The sequence below is a fragment of the Haplochromis burtoni genome, unplaced genomic scaffold, assembly GCF_018398535.1.
Source record: "Haplochromis burtoni strain Fernald_Lab_line unplaced genomic scaffold, NCSU_Asbu1 Contig_117, whole genome shotgun sequence".
NCBI classification, from domain to species: Eukaryota; Metazoa; Chordata; class Actinopteri; order Cichliformes; family Cichlidae; genus Haplochromis; species Haplochromis burtoni.
Window position 1 is genome coordinate 470,019 of NW_024582478.1, and position 20,032 is coordinate 490,050.

The window sequence follows — 20,032 nt, forward strand, 5'->3', positions numbered from 1 at the left end:
TTTTCTCCAGTGAATTATGAGAAATGGATCAAAGATCCGGGGAACCCGGTGGATTTCTTCTCCTGGGTGGAGCATATTCAAACATCGACCGACCCTGTGATACAGACGCTCACCACCGAGCACACGAGCAAACCTGTGCCGAGCAAACTCTGGTCTTTAGATCAAAGTGTTTGAAACTACTTAAAAAGTCACGAGGCTGTAAAAATGCTGGATAAATTAATACGTGTGAACTTTGACATACCGTGAATTAAATAAAGATGCTAATGTTATTGATACTCAGGTGATTCTGAGGGTTCAGGTGGCCTCTTGCTTTTCATGATTTGGACGTAGCTACGAGTCTCTGGTTCTGCAGCTGTGCTTTGTACACCCGTCATCCACCCCGACCACCTGCTGATGGAGTGTTTTCAGACTTGCTGTGGAAGTTTGTTTTCTCACACTTTCTGTTGGTTTTGTGGGTTTGTTGGGAGAGTTTTCAGGCCGAGCTGGTCAGCGTTGGCACTGCACACAGACGCACTCCTCGCCGCCTTATGTTCTCGCAGATGGCCCATCGGCTCGCCTTTAGCAGCAGCTAATGGTGAAGCGGGCCGGAGGGTGGATTTGCATTTCTATTATTCTGTAGCTGGAGCTTCTTCCTCTTGTTCCAGTTGGAGCCAAGCTAATTACAAATGTAATTACGAGTGGGAACGAGGATTAATTTGAATGCTTTTTACAGCAGATTTTAGAGGAAGTGCAGATTGTTGAGTCACCGAGGTCCCCGTTTGGCTCTCGATGCTTCTGCTTTTGAAACTCATCCATAAGTCACCAATAATGAGGCCTAAATTATCACAAAGACACACGCGTCCCCCTCTCTTTCTCCCCCACGCTGTAACAGAACAATGTGGACTCCTTACATCCTCACACCGGAAGAATAAGCTGCCTCTGTTTACACGCTGCAGATCAGGCTGGATGAAAGAAGCGCTTAAATAGCTGAAATGTGCCTAATCTCCGTGCTAAATATCCAAATCTCATTGTAAAGGTAAACCACGCCGTAATCCCGAGTTTCGCTGGGCGCAAACATAACCTGTTGTCTCGTCCCGAGGGAGCTCTATCCGCCGCTCGGTTTGTTGTATCAGTGGGATGCAGAGGCGGGGGGAGGGAGGTGGGGGGCGTTGAATGATGGGAATATTTGCGTCCCGCAATGGCGTCAGTGTCACCTGTCAGTCTGGGAGCTTCCTTAGGAAGGAGGCCATTTTTAGAGGCTCTCCCTCTCGTTCTGTTTATCACGCTGCTCTCGTCCTGTCTGTGCTAATAATAGAGGCATCAGCTGTGACTTTGGGGGATTGAAAGGTGACGGGAAGGAGGGAGGGAGGGAGGCAAATGGACATAGAATGAGGAAGAGACGGGAAGAATTTAAAGTGCCACTGAAGTGCTAATGTTTCACCGCAGCTAAGACGCCCGGCTCTCCGATTAGCTGCCACAGAGGGATGCCTTTCCTCTAATTGGCCCCTGTGTGGCGTTTCTGTGTGCTCATTGGTTGCTCCGAGGATTTCCAACGAAGGAATGTCCTCTCAGGTTCAGACAGGCGCTGCTCCACGTTAAGACTTCATGTTTGCAGGCGATTCAAAGTACGAGCCACAGTCGGTTTTATTAATGAGGACAGTATGAAGACAACCGGTGCAGGTTCACATCTTTTTACAGCAGATTGATACAAATTAGTGGCTCTTGTTTTCAGTTCTTCCTTTCATTTTTATTTGAATACTGCCTAACCCTCCCACCCAGCCATAACCTTAACATGCAATGACACTGCGATCATCCTGGCGCCGACACTGGTGGGAAAACAAACTCAAACACAATAGATGTCGTAAAATGTGCAAAACGGAAGCTTCGGGATTCCAATAAAGAAGACAGCCCTGTTGAGAAGCTGTTTGAGACCTCCGGCTGTTACCATGGGCACGCCAAAGCCGGGCCATGACCCGGAGACGCAAACGGCATCAAGCAATCCACATAACATCCTCACCAGGTTCCCTCCACACCTCAAAGAACAGCTTCAAGTAAATCTGAAAGACTAAAATAGCACATCTGTGTGTGTAGCCGTGGTTACAGGAGCCACTGACTTTATTTTGAAAGCACTTTCCAAGATCCACGTTCCAAAGTGCTTCATCTGAATTTCAAAATAAAACAAGCTGTGATAAAAGTTACAGGAAGTGAAGCTCCGGTGAAATCAGGACGGCTTTCTCGAAATTTTGATGTGAAAGAAGCGCCGGACTCGACCGACCTGGTTTCCAAAGGCAGATTGTCTGAGAACCTGCAGGCTCTGTTTGGAGCTAATAGGTCAGCTGTAGTAAGAGCAAGGCTTTAAATCTGAGTCGAGTTGTACAAATGGTGCTGGGTACTGAAAGTACTACCCCACCGTCTCCCTGATCCCTTAAACGTTCAGTAATCAGTGACGAGGAGTTTTAAGGCAGCTCGGTTCAGTGACGTCCCTGTTTATCAGACAGAGCAGCACAGGAGCCATGTCTTCGTAAAGAGGTGATGACATCAGATATTTTGTGGTTAGACTCAAGCCGTCTCTGCCCATGGGGGCAGCGTGAGGAAGAAGAGCGGGGAGGGACACCCACCGTTTTATTAACGTCGAGCTCTCCAAGTTTAGACTTTACTGGCAGCATTTCACATTTTGTTCTCAAACCGATGATGAATCATCTGCCAGACCTCTCAAACGTCCCACTCCCGCTCTGCTTTTAGTTCTGCATCCCACCCCTCACCAGTCCACACCCTCTTACTCTGTTACCCCCCCCCCGACTGTCACTGCCGCTCAGAAGAGCAGCAGCAAGTGTCCGGTTAGCCGTTTATTTATAATAGCGGGAGATGGAGCCAGGTCTGGATGCTTATTCTGGCCCCTGAGCAGCGGCGGGCTGGATGTCGGGCTATGTTTCGGTAAATGAGTGTTTGTTTTATTGCAGTTAGTTTAAAAACGACCAAAGAAGCAGAAAACTTGTGCTTTGATATTCTGATCATCGTCTCCGGACCTCCAGGTCGATGCGTTGGGTAAACATTACACCGAAAACCTCATCGACTGCAGGAAAAACCCAAAATGTTTCTGGATAAATGTCTGGGCTTTGGGCTTGTAGTGTCGGTTCCACGTTTGCTTTTTAAAAGTGGATTTACTTTGACATCCCTCTTAGAGATGCGCCCGCGTTCCTCAGCAGCCGGCTGTCATTACGCTTGCATTAGTTTGGCTGGTTTTGCACAGTGTTGCCTCATTTCTTTACATCCTGCAGCTGCTGTGGTTTTACAAGGAAATAAATTCACCTTCAGGATTCTTTGTTCTGTTTTCAGGAAAATCAGCAGCTTGCATAAAGACACAGAAAGGCTTTCGTGTTGAACTCTGATTTATGAAAGCACGCAGCAAGCGCTGGAGCGACACCATCTCCGGTTCAGTCGGTCCGACCCCGATGAACCCTGGTTCAAGTTACATGGTTATTTGGAGTAAATAAAACAATTTGCCCAACATATAGATGATGTGGAGGGGAGGCTTCTCTTTGATGGTTTTGACCAATCAGGAAGCACAAGGTTCTCAGTCTGAATCCAGATTTAAACCCGAGATGCTGAAACCAAGAGCTGCCGTTTCCTTCCCTTCTTGGCTGTCTTTGCCCACCTTCCTGCCCACCTGTGCTACAACGCCGGGAGGTGGGTGGAGCATGTTTGGGGGGCGGTGTTGTAGGTGTTGAGGTAATGGCAGCTTTCTGTCCCGCTCAGAGTCAAAGACTTCTCTCTGTGCCCTTTGTGTCTACATGCCTCTCTTTCTGTGCGCTGACAGCTTCTCTTCATCCAGCTCGCCGGCGCTTTCACAGCGACGCTCCCCCGCCATCGTCAGCCCCATTGTCATGCGATGAATAGAAAGGCTGTGTTTTTGATAGGTGAGTGAGCGCCAGGAGGGAAAAGAAGAAGAAGAAAAATGGCCTTGAAGGTTTTGGAGATGTGAGAAAAGGCGTGGCGTAGCTTAATGCTCTGGAGGGAGGACAGGAAGTGTTTGAGATGAAGAAAGGCGTGTGAGGACAAAATGTAAAACAAAAAACATCCTGAAACAGACAAAAGCAGCGAAGGCAATCAGACGAAGAGAAACCGATGACAGATTGAACAGCACAGAAAAGCAATAAGGAGGAAGAGGAAGCGGGAGGGATGTTGCCTCTGGCGCTGCAGTTGAAGGGACCCTATGTGAAAGCGAGGGGGGGGGGGTTATCCACGGTGGCCATCTTGGACTACTTTCAAGAAGCCTCAGTAAAACTTTAACGCTCCAGAAGTAATTCCAAGGAGCTTCAGTGGAAATGAAAACATTTAAAAGTAGAAAAAGCAACTCGACTTTGACAAAGGAAATGTCGAAATTCCAGTGATTTTTTTCCTTCCCTCGCTCCGGATGTTGACTCGTTGTAGAAAAGCTTGAGCAGCGGGGGGAACGACACCGTGGCGCTCCTGATTAAAAACAAAGTTTTGTCCAAAGGTGATGCACGCCGAGGGCGAGGCGGCGACAACAAAGGGTCCTTTGAGCTGGTTGAAAAGCTACCTGGGAGGCCGGGTGTTGTTGTTGCTGGGGAAGTCCTGCGGTGATTTCACTCTCTCCAGCGGGCATCTGCTACGGGGCAAAGTGGAGTCACGGCGGGGGTCCCTCTTTCTCATTCTCGCCCTCTTTCTGTCTAATGAAAGCACTCGGGGGAAATCATTTGTGTTGTCACAAACACACACACACACACACACACACACACACACACACACACACACACACACACACACACACGCTCAGGAGGGGATCCTCTCCGCCATGAAAGAGCTGTATGAATAACAACCTCTGAGTTCACCCTCCACGCTCACAATGGACACACACACACACCTACACACACACTCAGTCTGACCCTGCACACAATAGAGAAGGCATGCATTCATTAGCAATTCCAAGAAGGCTTTGACTGGTTTGGCATTGTTGGCTAATCCAAGGTCCCACCGTATATCACCTTCACCTCCCCCTCTTGGTTTATCCATCTCAGCCTCCTCTCCCTCCTTTCTCTCAGCGCTTTCATACTCCTGACTCGACTCGTTGGATAACTCAGCAATCAGTGATTCAAGTGTGTGTGTGTCTGTAAGAACTAATCAGATTACTCCCCAGCATTGATAATATTATTCCTCCTTACACCCTCCGTGCAGTCCATGATGGATTTCTATCAGCAATGAGATTTGGGTCGCACAAATCGGTTTAAGGTGCCGAACTTGTCGTGAGATTGACTTTTGATGGAGTGTGAGCTTTGAGTTCGGCCTGTTCGGGTTGCGCTGAGTGTTTTTCGCCCCTTGTGTTCAAACTGCTCGTCTAACTGTGCCTTTCTTGTGTTTCCTCACAGATCTCGAAGGTGCTCGGCACAATGGGACTCGTAACCCTCTGAGGGGCGAGCACAAAAGACGGAGAGGAGCAGGAATAAAGCCGAGTGAAGAAGAGGAGGAGGAACAGAAGAAAGAGAAGATTCTTCCTTGGCGCTGGAGAGGGAGGGAGATTTGTAAAGAGGGATTTGCTCTGTCTGTCGGGGGTGCATGCTCCCCCTGAGCCCCCCACCCTCCCACTCGGACATCCTCCTTTTTATTTTATTATCTGCATCAGTGACGGTTCGACAAAAGGTGAAGAATGCGCGATAAACAAAGTTTGGGCCGGCTCGGGCTGAGCAACGGCCTCGACGTGAGACTACCCAGGACTAGAGTCGTGCTGCTGGGCGTGCTGCTCGCCGTGGCCGTGGCTGCGGAGCTGGACATCGACGTGCTTGGCGGCATGGTGTTGATAGAAGCGGGCGGAGAAAGCGAGAGGTTTGACGGAGGCAGAGGCGAGCTCGAGGCCTCCATGCACTCCTCGCTCTTGCAGGACTTCCAGGAAGTGACAGAGGGCGTGGCGGCGGTGGACGTTGGCGAAACGGCAGCAAATCAGCAAAACGCAGCTACGCCCACAGCCTTCCCCGACTCTTCAGCGGTGGTGGGTCGGATTTTCCGGATGAAGGTGCCAAACAAGATGGAGGATGTCTACCTGGGTGATATCGTCAAGGTGAGTCGCACAATCGCACCACGTTTGATCAAACACGCCAAGACGTCTCACTTTAAATACATTCTGGTCTTACTTATGAGCTTATTAAAATCCTATGTTCAGGTAGAGCTGGGCGATATGAGATTTTTTCATATCACGATATGTTTTTTTCATTTCAGGCGATAACGATATCTATCACGATATAAGCCAAATAACTATATTTGTAAGATTTAAATGTGCCGTTGCTCACAAGTAAAATGTGAAATAATCAGCAGCTTGTTTTATTTAAATATTTATTTCCCATAATAAGTTCAACAGGGTAGATGTACTTAAGGAACATGAGACTTTTTCAGATAAATAAAGGCAAATATTGCAAACTACACAAAAGGCAGCCGCTAAAGCGTTTAAGTTTCAAAATAGAACAAACGAAACAGACTAAATTGTCAATTCCACTTAGAAACAAAATATTAATTCTACAAATAAATCTTAGTTTGTTTTACAGAAGAACAGACAAAACTGACTAACTTTTGTCAATATCAAATAAACTGAGAACTAAAAGGAAATTCTCAATCTCTCCTTGTTGTATAGCTGAGCTTTTCAAACAGTTGTAACAGTTACTTTAGTCTGACAAAAGCCGAATGACGAATCAGCGCTTCCAGTCAGAGACTGACTTTATTGTATTTCCAGACTTGCTTTCGGCACAATTTACAGTGCACGCTACTCTGTTTGACTTGAAATAGCAGAAATACCTTCACACTACGGAGCTTCTGTGGCTCTTCCGTTCAACAATCTCTCCGGCATTGGAACCATCATCTGTTTTCTCTTCGGTAACCTTCGGTCACGCTCTCGGTTGATTTTTCTCTAGTCGGCTCACTCTTTTCCTCCATTACCTGGGCAGCACGGCGGCTGGCTGCTTCCCAAACAAATACACATGTGTGGTTTGGCACTTGTGCTGTATGTAACAAGTCACGTAACAAGTCGCGTAACGTGACGCTGCGGCTGTGATTGGTTCGGCAGGTTTAAAGTAGAAGCTCAGAATAGAATAGAATAGCTTCATTGTCATTGCACATGTATCATGAAATCATGGATGCTTCATGCCAACTGACAGCGGGAATAAATAACAAGCAGGAGAAGTATGTCCAAACTAGAGGAATACATGCAAAACAAGCAAAACGGCACTCGCAGGAGAACATCACTCACACACCACAGAGCAAGTATCAGAGGCCAAAAAGCTTTGGGGAGTTTAAAAAAAGACTCAGAGGGACTCTGATTTAAAGCGGGGTAGCTGCTGAAGGGTTTCTGGTTATAGCCTGCAAATTTGAATGACTTCTGTGAGTGAAGTATGAGATGAATAAGACCATGTCCAGGTTTTAGTGGAGTACGAGGCTGCTTCAGTCCAGCTCTTATTTGGCCGGCATGCTGTCGTTTTTAAGTGACCGTGTCGTGGAAATAAACACATTTACGTTGTGATTTAACAGAGTTTCCAAGTTTTGGAGATTTTTTTTGAAAGGTGCAGCCCTAACCTCGTCTGTCAATACTAAATGTAGTTCGGCAGTAAATCAGACTCCACTGGAAAACCTCACAAGAAGCAATACTGTGATGTGGACACAGTGGAGTGGATCAGCTTCAGTCATTTAAAGGAAATGAAATTCAATTTCATTTACACAGCGCCAAATCACAACAACAGTCGCCTCAAGGTGCTTTATACTGTAAGGTCGACCCTACAATAACACATACAGAGAAAAACCCAACAATCATATGACCCCCTATGAGCAGCACTTTGGCGACAGTGGGAAGGAAAAACTCCCTTTTAACAGGAAGCATCCGACAGAACCAGGCTCAGGGAGGGGCGGGGCCATCTGCTGTGATTGGTTGGGGTGAGAGAAGGAAGACAGGATAAAGACATGCTGTGGAAGAGAGCCAGAGGTTAATAACAGATATGATTCAATGCAGAGAGGTCTGTTAACACATAGTGATAAATAAAAAGCAGGTGTGCGGGTCATTCGTGCTGATTGTTGAGTGAGATTCTTCAGCATCATCCCTCGTGGGTTTGGCATCTCTCAGGCTGTTTTCACATGTGGACTCTGGATGGTGTCAGGAGGATCGGATCCTCACATAGTGTGATGTTGCTGCTTCTCACGTGTAAAAGACAACAGCTCAAATGGAGGGGAGAGAACAGGTGAAAACCACTCTGCTGATGGCTGGACTGCTCTTCAGCGAGCTGGACAGTTGAACACAGTTTCAAATCCCTTCTGTGAGTGGGAGTGGGGGAATGTCAAAGCTGCAGTGTGACGGCATGAGCACCTGTTGCAGGACGTCTTGGCCTTCTTGCGGCTGACGTTTCCTCTTTATGGCTCTGTCTGGATGTTTGGGCTCATTTTGCAGGGGGAGTTGAGACCCATCACACGCCCTTCTGATGATGCCGGTCCATGGCTAAGACTCTTAATAAAGTGCCCCAAACCTTCAGCATGTGCAGACACAAAAAACGGACCGCCTCTGGGTGGGTGCTGGTTACAAATGCTTCGTGCTGAGCGAATAGGCCAACTGCAGATGAACTCTAAAGAACAATCACTAAAAAATATGTCCGGGAAATGAAGCACGCGTGCGCCGTTGCTCAGAACCTGTCCCGAGGCGCCACATTTCTGAGGCCATTCACAGCAAAATGCCCTTTTTTTAATTGCACCGCATTTTCCACAATAGCCAATTTTCTGTAATATGTGGCCTCATACCTGAGTGCAGCGTTGCCCTCCTCTCTCTTTTCTTTCTGTTTCCTCTTCTTGTCCCAGTTATTCATTCTGTTCCCTTAATTCCATTTATCTTCCTTACCTCCTGCCTCCTTCTTCATCTCCTTCTCTCCTCCACCCTTTCTCCACCCTCTCTCACGCTTGACGTCATCGCCCTCAGCTTCCCATCCCTCCATCCCTCCTCGTCATCCACTCGTCTCTCTGGGGTAAATCTTTATATTTCCTTCATGCCGTCCATTCTTCTCTTCGTCACCTTCCTGCTGTTCCTCCGCCCCTCGCCATCTTTCTTCTTCTCCCTAATTATCACTTTTAAACTTCCCTCCTCTCCCTATCACCTTCCAGCCTTTCATATCCTGTTGCTTACCCCCTCCCCTCCCCCTGCCTTCGTATCTCCATTGCTTTTAAGTCCGATCTCTGCCCTGCACATCCTTCCCCCCTCAGCCTCTCCTTTCTTCCACCCCTGTCAAGTCACATCAGATCATATCAATCAAGCTCCCCCAGCAACGAGCGGCACGCTAATTTACTTTAAACCGCCTCAGTAAAACTCGGCACATTTGCACACAATCCGACTTTGGAAAGATGTTTTCCTGCACATGCGGCACAAAAATGTCAGAGGTGAATTTTGGGAGCGATGTGAATGATTCGCAGAAGTTCCAAGCAGTTTATTTCATACTCGGTGGGAGCTTCTGTTTAGTGTTTCATTAGCGTTAATGTTCTTTTACAGCTTACGGATGAGCGATCTAGGCCGTTTGCTGAACTCGATGTGGCTCTCTGAAGAAACCGGGCGCCGCGTGCGTTCTGTCTGGAAGTTTAAGGGAATATGACGCAGATTTCATGTGACAGCTGAAATAAACCCGCTGGGTCAGTCCCCTGGTTTATGAGGTTGGCTTTTTCCTTCTAATCTAACGTGAGTTTGGGAGTCGGTGCTTTCCGTTTCAGCCTCACCTTTTCTTCCTCTTCGTCTCCTTCTTCTTCTGACATGCCTTCTTTTTTTTTTTTAAATCATTCTACTCATCTTCCTCTCACACTTCCCATCACAATTTCCAGCTCTTCTGTCTCCTCGCTCCCACCCCTTCTCCCTCCATTTGTCCCGCAGGCGAAAGCTGTTCTTCCAAACCTGATTATATCTGTCACACTGGAAGCTTTGGGCCTCTATTAGAGCCAATAGGAGCAGACAGCGTGGGCAAATAAGCCAAAAAATGGAAGAAGTATAAGCAAGGAAGAACGGAGAGATGGGAGGAGAGGAAGAAAAGACATCCTGACCTTAGAAGCTGCAGCTTCTGTAAAGTCCTGCAAATAAAAGGTCACAGATTAGATGTGGAGCACGAGATACGCCGGCCGGCCGAAGCGCCCTCGTGAAGGAGTCGGCACCTTCGTCCTGCGCCGCTCTCAGACTTTTAGCCGAGCCAAGAAATCCCCACGACTCTAACAAAGTTTGTTTACCTCCCCCTCCATTTCTAATTTCAGCCCTGCGCCTCCCTTCCCCGCTGCTGCTCTGTCCTCAATTACAAATTTCAACACTTTCTCCCCGCCACCCCCTCCTCCTCAGATGTTAGCCCCCCCCTCAGGTATTTCGAAGGTCGGCGCTGAAGGTTGTGGAGCGAAAGGCCAAATCAATTTTTGTGCTTGCCGTTGCACTCATACTAATGGCCTTTTCTTATGAAAATCTGCCAGAGTTTGAGAGGTCTCCAGCTCCGTGACAGCCTCGCCTGCCCATTCACCTTTAGCTGAGCAGTCGGTGCCCCATCAGTGAATGCATCGCCATTTAGCCTTTCATACCGCGTAGAGATGAGGGTTCTCAGCCGGGTGGGCAGGACATCAGCCTCAGAGGAGGTTCTAAAGAGGTCGCAGGGTGATTTAAGAAATCTGAAATACAGTATAAACCTTTACAAGTGCACGTTATTTATATTGAGTGATATCTCTGAGAGCCGTAGCGTTTCCCCGTGCTGCTGCAGCTGCCTAAACACATTTCTGAATCCTTTTTGAGGTTAATGTGACACCGTTTCTTCATCGAAGGGTCGCGGTGAGATATTAGGTGATAAACTGAACGGGCCAGTACTGATCTGATATTGGCCGACGGATGGCTGCATTGGTTAATGGATTTCAATGCGCTTTCTTACACTGAGTCATTATGAAACGGAGAAAATGCAGCTTTACAAGCTTTCTCTGAAGATTCATTTAGAGCAGAGGTTCTTATATTTTTAATGGCTGATTTAGGAAACTGACAAATGATTGAAGGCAATGTACACAGTTAGCTAACAAGGAAGAGACGCAGATCCCTTTGGTGTTGCGTCTGGAGGACCATTTGGGCTAAAATCTGCCATTGTGTGAATAGGGGAGCATCTAAGGCTGCGTTCACTCTGCAGGTCTTAAAGCTCAATTCTGATTTTTTGATCAAATCCGATTTTTTTTGTCTGCTCGTTCACACTACAAATAAAATGCGACAGCAAACGCGCTCTAGTGTGAACGCTCAAAGTGGCCGCATGTGCAAAAGAAGACGTCACACACGACGCGCTCTGTTTAGACCCAGAGCAACAGTATGTTTGACTGATGCACCTTAATATAAAGACTTCGGACTTTACGTTTCCCAATTTTTGCTTTAAGTTATTTTGTTATTGACATAATAATGATAATGTAATAATAATGTAAATAACCTAATAATGATCCTTATTGCTGTTTTAGAGGAGCGCTGCTTCAAAGGATAGCTGCAGATTATACAGCACAAAGAAAATGTTCACGTTTCTCCAACGTTGTCCTCTCAGCAGTTTCACCGGATGTCCAGGAAGCGTTCGCGGTGTCTTCTCCGGCGCTGATAATTGGCGTCTGTCTTGTGTCGGTGACGTAAAAGACGGATTTAATGCGACGTGACCGTCAAACAGCAGCCGCTTTCTAAAACATCGGATATGTATCAGATTCAGCACCACATACGAAAGTGACCCAGATCGGATTTGTGCCGTTCACACTGTCACACCATGATGGGATATGGGTCGCAGAGGGTCAAAAAAGTCGGATTTGATGCGCTTTCGCCTGCAGTGTGAACGTAGCCTAAGACAGCTTCATCCCGCCTCTGCAGGTATGAAGCTCAAACATGCTTTAAAGAACACACATCATTAAATTGCTGCCCTTCCTCATCCTCGGACCAGCTGCCGTGCTAAACTGTTTTTCCAACTCGTGCAACAAATGCACATGGTCAGTCTTGTTATTTCAGCTGTATCTGTTGCTATGCTGGTTTCCAGCTGGCATGTTGGGGAGCTCTCCAGCGGGTTGTACCATCAGGGAGGTCTGAAAGCTGCTAGAACTTCAGATTCAGACACTGGCAGCGTTGAAATGCGTGTCCAGTCTTCACCGATTACCTGTTTGTGAACACACAGCAGCGAGCGGCTCTGAAGCTGTTGTTGGCGTGTTATTAGACAAATGTTTTTGTACCTGAGATGAGTTCAGGAAAGTAGACAGACTTCTGCTCAGCTCTCCACTCCGGGCAGATTCGTGGCAGGTTAACCTTGTCAGAGTGGAGCGATTTGAAAGCTTTTGGAATAGATGAAAAGGTTTGGATGATGTGTGCAAACTGCAGAACGCCCAAACAGAGGTGGAAGAGGAGGTCTTACTTTTCTTATTTTGGATGTTATCATTCAGAGCGGCTGGAGAGCCAGAACCTTTGCGATCGTGGCGTCTGCGTGCAGGTGCTGCTGGGACTCGACGACCCTGCTGTGGTTCTCTCTGCTGTTATTAATGGAAGTGGCTGGAAGTTTGGGCTTTCTGGCCAGCAGATGAGCACTCTCCATTGCCTCATTACTGCAATTACCAGCGTAATTAGCTGATTGGCTGATGGGCTCGCTGGCAGGCAAAGCACGCTTACCCGCTTTTCCTTTTTTTATTCCAGGAAATAACTGACGCTAGCTGAAAATTCTTTTGTGCTTCAGTTCACGGAAAACGAAAGAAGCCTATGTGGGTATTCATCTGTTTGCCTGTGAGCAGATGCTGCGTACTGCTCTGTTATCTCAATGTTGTGATTGTGCATGAAGATTAAAGACAGATACTCACAGCTAACCCTTTCATAATTACTTTGTGGAAGGACCCCCACCCTCCCTCCAACACGCCTCCACTCCCTGCGCCTTTGTCCTCCACGTAAAAGCGCCTCAAAGCAAAACTCTGGATAACAAACAGTTTATTTGGTAAAACGCTGGTCTTGCTCTGCTTGAAAGATCTGAGCTCACACCCAGAGGAGGAGGAGGAGGTGTGAGCTGGAGAAAGAGAGAGTGAATCACTCCGACACATGCTCAGTGTGGACAGTGTTGGAAATCTCTTATTCAGTGTTACTAGAACTACTTCAGTCAGATGGATGGTTTAGCAGGTGACCCTCGTCAGAAGTCTGTCTGTATTTTTCTACCATTTATCTGGATCTGGAGTCGAAGCAGAGATGCATCAACCTTGCTTTCCCCGTCCACCTCCTGCACCTTTGACTGCTGCCCAATCAAAGCACCGAAGCCCCTTTGGTCCCTTCTGCTGATGGTCAGGGTTTCAGCAGCAGCTTTTAAACCACACCAAGTTATGGTTTGCACTGAAAGCCAGTGCATTCATATCAGCCGCTGCACCGCCTGATAGTTCTGCTGTTGACTGTGCTGCCAAGGAAACGCAGACTGTACACCAAACAGTCGGGCTTGGACAGCTTCTGTTGAATATCAACACTTCACCGAGTTCTTTTGATTCCTCAGAGGCATCCGATGGAAGACAAACCACTGCTCAGGAGACCATTTCAAACTTTTATTCTCTTACACAATACTTCCAGAAGGGTGATGCGTCCTGCATGACACGGTGCCACGGATCTCAAAATGGTGACGCACGCTTAACAGTTTTATTACCCGCTACGCCATTCTACTCTAAACAACAGTGTCTCAGTAACTTTCTCAGTAAATGATGGTCCCCTGTTGTCTACTTTTTCGTGGGCGAGAGTCTACAGCTTTCTACCACTGAAGGACAGAGAGTCTAATGCCTTTGTTTTTCAGGGCCGTGTCCAGTTAATACTACACTATATGATTAAATGGCATTTTGGTTAATATGAGACTCAACATTATGGCACTTCAAATAATTTCAACACTTCATACTGTTATAGCATGAACCAACGTTTCCAACAGACGACACAGTTATGGGCTCAACATGGTTCTCTGCTGGCAGACTGTAGGGAGCGGCTGTTACCGCGTGGAGCTGGTGTCCAAAAAGATCCCGTTAGTTGGCAACGGTGGGAAGATTTGGGGGAGTCTTTTGTTGCCAGTGGCTGATTCAGCATCACCTGATCAGCCCTTTATCAAAAGTTTGAAGCCTAATCTTGAAAGTAGAGATAGTGTCTGTCTCCTGAACCCAAACTGGAAGCTGGTTCCACAGAAGAGGGGCCTGAAAACTGAAGGCTCTGCCTCCCATTCTACTTTTAAATACTCTAGGAACAACAAGTAGGCCTGCAGAGCGAGAGCCAAGTGCTCTGTTAGGATAACATAGACCTCTTAGCACCATTTTAGGCAGTGATGTTAACTTCCTAAAACCGGAACTCTTCCACGGCATGCATTTTTAATTTCTCTTTGATGTTTGGGGTGATTGATGAATATAAAAACAAAGAATTACCAGATATTTTTTCATCCATCCATCCATTCGCTTCCGCTTATCCTCTTCAGGGTTGCGGGGGATGGTAGAGCCTATCCCAGCTGCCATAGCGCGAGAGGCGGGGTACACCCTGGACAGGTCGCCAGTCTGTTGCAGGGCTAACACACAGGGACAGACAACCATTCGCACTCACGTTCACTCCCGCATTCACACCTGTGGGCAATTTGGATTAATCAATTAACCTATCCCCACAAGCTGCATGTCTGTGCAAACTCCACACAGAAAGACCCCGGCCTGATGGTGGTATTGAACTCGGGACCTTCTTGCTGTGCGGCAACAGTGCTAACCACCGTACCACCGTGCTGCCACATATGAGGATATTCATTTAAAATTTCGATAGAACAGTAGCAGTATAACATCCTCGTAAGTGGATTCAGGCCCTTTATAGAGCAAAATTGAGTATTTTGGTCTAAATAACCCAAAATGTGACGTCCACATATGTGTACGCCAGCTCCAAGGAGGTTAAAGCTGGGATTCTTTAGGCCTGTCTCGTCATCTTCTTGGCGCTTCCTTGGGCTCGCCGTGCTGCTGTAGGCTGAATTTGAGTCGGGTGCGCTTCTTCCCGATGACACGGACTAGTGGATCCAAATCTAAACAGCCAAATCTTCAAGTTTCCTGCACACATACAGCAGAATAAGTGGCCGCACACTTGTAGATGCATGCATATTTGCGGCTGCGTGTTGCTGTGTGTTTGCACGCAGGGAGGAAGCGGCTGCGTGCGTGCGGTTGTCAGAACACATCGACTCGCTGTTTGGATCACTCCCCTCCTGATGAACGGAGACAGTGGCTTGTTGTTGTTAACGGCGGCTCCCTCGGGGGCATTTTGGTGGGAAAACTAACTTTCTCTCCTCCTCCCCGCTGTATCCTTTTCCCTCCTCTCAATTAGATCTCGTCCTCCTGCCCCGCCCCCCCGTCATTCGCCGTCTCTTTTTCTTGTTAAATTTCCACCGCTCTCTGCCCACGACTGAAGGGAACTCCCTTTCTTTTCTGTGCTTCATCTTTTTTTCTTCCACATCAGCAATCTGTCTCCCATTTCAGCTACTGCAGATTAGCTTGCAACACAAGCACGAGCACAAATTATTTTTCTTTCTTTCCCTTCTCTGTAATTTTCTCCTTTTTTGCCAGACTCCCTCTGCATTTTCTTTTCGATGGGTTTTAAAACTGCAGCCGTCATTCTGTTATTTCCCCTTCTTTCCATTTGCTTCCACGTCTCTTTACTCACAAAAACTTTTCATTCTGGCTCTCGAGGCTCTCCTCTGATAATGGCAGCATTGTCACTCTTTGTCGCGGGCCTCTCTGCTCGTCCTGCAGTCTTTTTTTACAGACAGGCTTACATTGTGAGCCCCTGTAGCTCCGGAGCTGTTAGCTGGCAGGATAGCAGTGGAAAACTGGTATTAAGAGAGCAGGAGGGAGGAGGCGACCCAAAGATAAAAACACACCAGAACATATGAGTCACCCTAGCTGTAAGCTAGCACGGTGCGATGGGTTTACTGGCACCGGGACGGCGGTGGCCATGTTGCTATGTAATTAAACATACAGCAGGCGAGGCTTCTTGATTCATATGTTCCAAATTATATGCTCCCACAAATTCATTCACAATTTGATGGCTCTCAGTTTAAAACGAGGGTTTGTGCGCTTCACATTCTGGGACTCTCCTGCTCATAGTGTCAAGCTGCTTCTCTGCTACTCACATTGATGCCTTCATGTCAGTGTTGGGTTTCAGGGCGTGATTTCCCTTTGACCTTTAGCACACATAATTACTGCCAAACAGCCACCGTTTGACTCCCTAACCTCCCAAAGAAAAGCACGGCAGAGAAAGATGGAGCTCATTTCAGTGGTTTCGTTTCTGAAAGTAAATACTGCTCGTGCTGCTGAAAAAATGCCTCCCGGCGACGTTGTTTTGGTGTGTGCCTCCGTAGCCAGGCAACCACGGCTTCTGGACTGGCCGGGATCCTCCTGCATGCTTGGTTGTCGCCCAAAGGGGGAGTGGAGCTGGAGCGTGGTGGGCTGCTTTCATTGGTTTGCCAGGCTCGGTGAGCCGAGCCATATTTGGTGTGTGAAAGTTACAGTGGCAGTTTATTTTTAGACGCTGCGGTCTTAGATTGTGTGTTGACTGCCTTAATAAGTCAAAGCAGTAGTGATGCTTCACTGTGTGCACAAAGTTCGAAAAGTACGGCATCGGCCCGAATGTTGGGCAGAGTCTCACTGAGGTGCCTGCAACCCAATCAGGAGAGAGTCCTCGTGACACGCTATCAGCCCTTTCAATCAGCTGAAATCACTCCCATATTCACTGTCAGCAGGCAGCTTCCTCCACAACATGCAGGCTCTGTCGGCTTTTATCACCGTTTTTGTGGTTTGGCTGCTTTGCCGAAAAAAAGAAATAATAGCGCAAATTAGATTAGAAGAGCAGATCTGCTGGGCCTGAGGTTTAAACCCAAACCATCCACAGTGAGAGAGAACCAATCGGTGTACTATTCCTTTTAATAGAATACAATAGAATAGAACAGAAAAGCCACTTGACACCAGTCAGTGCACCTGACAAACATAATGAATTTACTGGATTTACTGGCCGTCAGGCTGACAATGTAAAAAATATCAGTACATCTAAATCTGAAATGTATAAAGTCCATTAAAAATATCCAGCATATTTACACATAAGACTATAAGAGACAGTTGTCTCTGTACTTTAACCGTACAGGATGTTAGAGCAGGGTGTAGAAATATGTCTCATTTAACAACATCAAGGTCAATTTGGAAACAAACGCCAGACGTCACTGACCAATGGGTGGCTGTGCATATATTACAGTGGTCCCTCGCTATAACGCGGTTCACCTTTCACGGCCTCGCTGTTTCGCTGATTTTTTTGGTGCAATTTTGCACGCTTTTTTTTTCTCATTGTCAATCGATCTCGTGCTGTGTGTACAGTCCAGAATGCGTTCAGCTTGTCAAATTTACATAAATCTTCGATGCTAGCAGTGTGACTCTGAAGTGCTGCACTCTATGTTTGTAAGTTTTCTCGCCAACAAACAACAATGTCAACGAAACGTTTTGTACCATGAAAGGCATCTGCGGTAGGAAGATGCTAACCATCGCACAAAAAGTTAAAGCTAAAGAAGGTAGAAGTTATCATATTTTCGTACGCCCAGCCCTACGGTGCGTAGGGCTGGGCGATATGGCCTAAAATATCTGCTCGCTAGTTTCCACCTAAACATTTCATAGCATGTTCTGACAGAGATTTTTTAAACTAATTCAAACGTACAGCTCTGTTATCACTTCCAACATAAATGAAGACAGAAAACTAAACAGCAGTGACGTTTTTAGGGTTACTGAAGTTGGACTACCTGGTATATAATGTTGTGCTACGTGATTGCTAGCGACACAGCTATGTTAGCATAACATTAGCACAGTGAAGCTGGAGGATGAACGCCAACTTTTTTTCCACACTCACACTGAAAACACTTGGCAGCCAATCGTTAAGGCTACAAATACCCCAGAAAAACATGGCCTTAGATTTCGGTACCCAAGTACCCCGGTGTGCTCTGTTCGGTCTCGCTCTTCCAACGGTGTTAATATAAACAGGCTGAAATCTCGACTTGGAAGGAGGCTGTCCGTGTCGTTCCTCTCATCTCAAACCGATCTTATTTCTGTCTCCTCTTCAGGCTGCAGCATTCAGCGTCACCGCCGCTTCAAAAGAAGGACGCTCTATACCGTGTCTCTCATTATCCCCGAGCACCGCGTTTCAAATTTAATGGCTGGTGTCGGCACTAAAGCTCGTTAGCCGGATATAGAGGGCTAGTGTTTTATTCAGCAAAGAAAAAGGGCGTAATTGCTGACCTGGGGACAAGCGAGGCCTCGGCCGAGTCCGTCGTCTTTAAGGACGCGCTCGCTCTGTCAGGTCTCCCGATGAAGACAGCCGGTGGGAAACTGAGTCCGTCAAACAGAGGAGCAAATCGAATTGTGGTTGAGCTCCTTTTATTCACATCTCAGAAGAAATGATGGGAGCGTAACTTTGTGTGACGTGTGCTTAATTGTCCATTTTTTTCCCTCCATTGTAGCCGTGTCACAAAGGATTTAACAGCGTTCTTATTTGGCCCACAGCGCTGTCTTTAGTTTACTCTTTACTGTGAATCACTGCTGAGTCTCTCGCTCGGCTCACTCAGGACTGTAATGCTGTGAGCACCGTTTTCTCTTTTGCTACTTTTTGAGATTTTATGTCATTTTTTAGACATATTTTTCCAGCTGATGCCTTAAATCCCAGCCGCTGACATAATTCAACGGCGAGACGAGCGTACACGTTCAGCAAATGTGACCGAGGCCATGTGGTCTTCTGCGGCTGACGCAGGGCACGCCATTTAAGCCGCTTCAGCGTGCTCCTGCAAGCCACTTTGCAACCCACCTCCACCCCAGGTGTTTGCTTTGTGTTTGGCAACTTTTTTCAGTGAAAAATGGAATAACTTTGTGTCATCAGTAAACAGAATAAGACTGCTCGAGTTCAGTAATGAACGGGAAGAGTTTACAAGATGCAAGGTGAGGAAAGGTGAGGTTCCAGGAAAGATAACAGGGAGAAAATAAATTTAAAAGACAAAGATGGAAGATGGAGAGAATTGTGGAGACGGACATACCGTGTCATTTTAGAGGACGGCTTTGGAGAGCAGATCTGTTTCATCGGCTGACAGATATTTAGGCCAGTCTCTATTCTGAGGTATTTGTGTTCGAGCGCTGCAGAGGAAGATGAAGATGTGTAGGTGTGTGTGTACTCCTGTGCTCTGCCTTCCTCGTGAGGCTGAGAGTAAAGAGATAGTGGAACATTTTCTACTGCTGAGGATTGTGTGTGTGTGTGTGTGTGTGTGTGTGTGTGTGGGGTGAGTAATTGTGGTGTGGTGGGGCTGCAGCATTAGTCAGAGCTGAAAGTGAGAGTCTGCGAAAACCGAGCCACACGCTGAGACGGAGATAACAAACACACACGTTTATTGTTTTTAGCACACAGTACACGTGCATGCACATTATATGCAGCGCGTGTGTGCACGCAGTCTTTCACTTTCTTTGCCCTTCCAGCTCAGCTTCTCTGCTCTCACACACACATCTGTCTCGGCTGGCTTTGTTTACACGGTTTCATTTTCCTCGCTCGCGCGTCCGGCGTAGCGCGGTAGGAAGCTCGGCTCCGTCGTGTTTGCTAAGTCGAGCCTGCTCCTCGGACGGTCTCTGCAAAGGCCGCAAGCTGTGCGCTCGGCTCCTCGCTCGCCTTCCACTCGTCCTTGTCATAACACGACACACACTCTCCTGCAACCTTTTTTCTCGGCCGCTTCACACACTCGTCTTTTCTCCTCCTGCAGGAGCAGTTGATGCACGCACATCTTTCTCTTCCCTCCCTTTGAATCTCTCACCCACACAGCTGGAGTCCCACAATGGCCGGCTTCTGTTGGCTCGTTATTGTAACGGCAAGAAAACGGAGAGAGAGAGGGATAGAGAGACACAGGAGGAGAGCTTTGTGAGCGTGCCGCAGGCCTTGGCGGCCGGGTTTTCCACAGTGTGTGTGTGTGTGTGTGTGTGTGTGTGTGTGTGTTTGTGTGTGTAATATAATAAAAACACCTTTACACAACGTGAC

At 47.3% G+C, this 20,032-nt stretch overlaps 1 protein-coding gene across 2 annotated transcripts in view; it reads left to right on the forward strand.

Moving 5' to 3' along the window:
• Positions 1-20,032, forward strand: part of dag1 (dystroglycan 1) — a 54,534-nt gene that overhangs the window by 22,865 nt on the left and 11,637 nt on the right. For both annotated transcript variants that reach the window (XM_005928943.3, XM_005928944.3), the window contains exon 2: positions 5,367-6,052. In XM_005928943.3, the coding sequence (XP_005929005.1) occupies positions 5,645-6,052 (408 nt within the window). In that variant the 5' untranslated portion in view covers positions 5,367-5,644. The remainder of the gene's footprint in view (positions 1-5,366; positions 6,053-20,032) is intronic.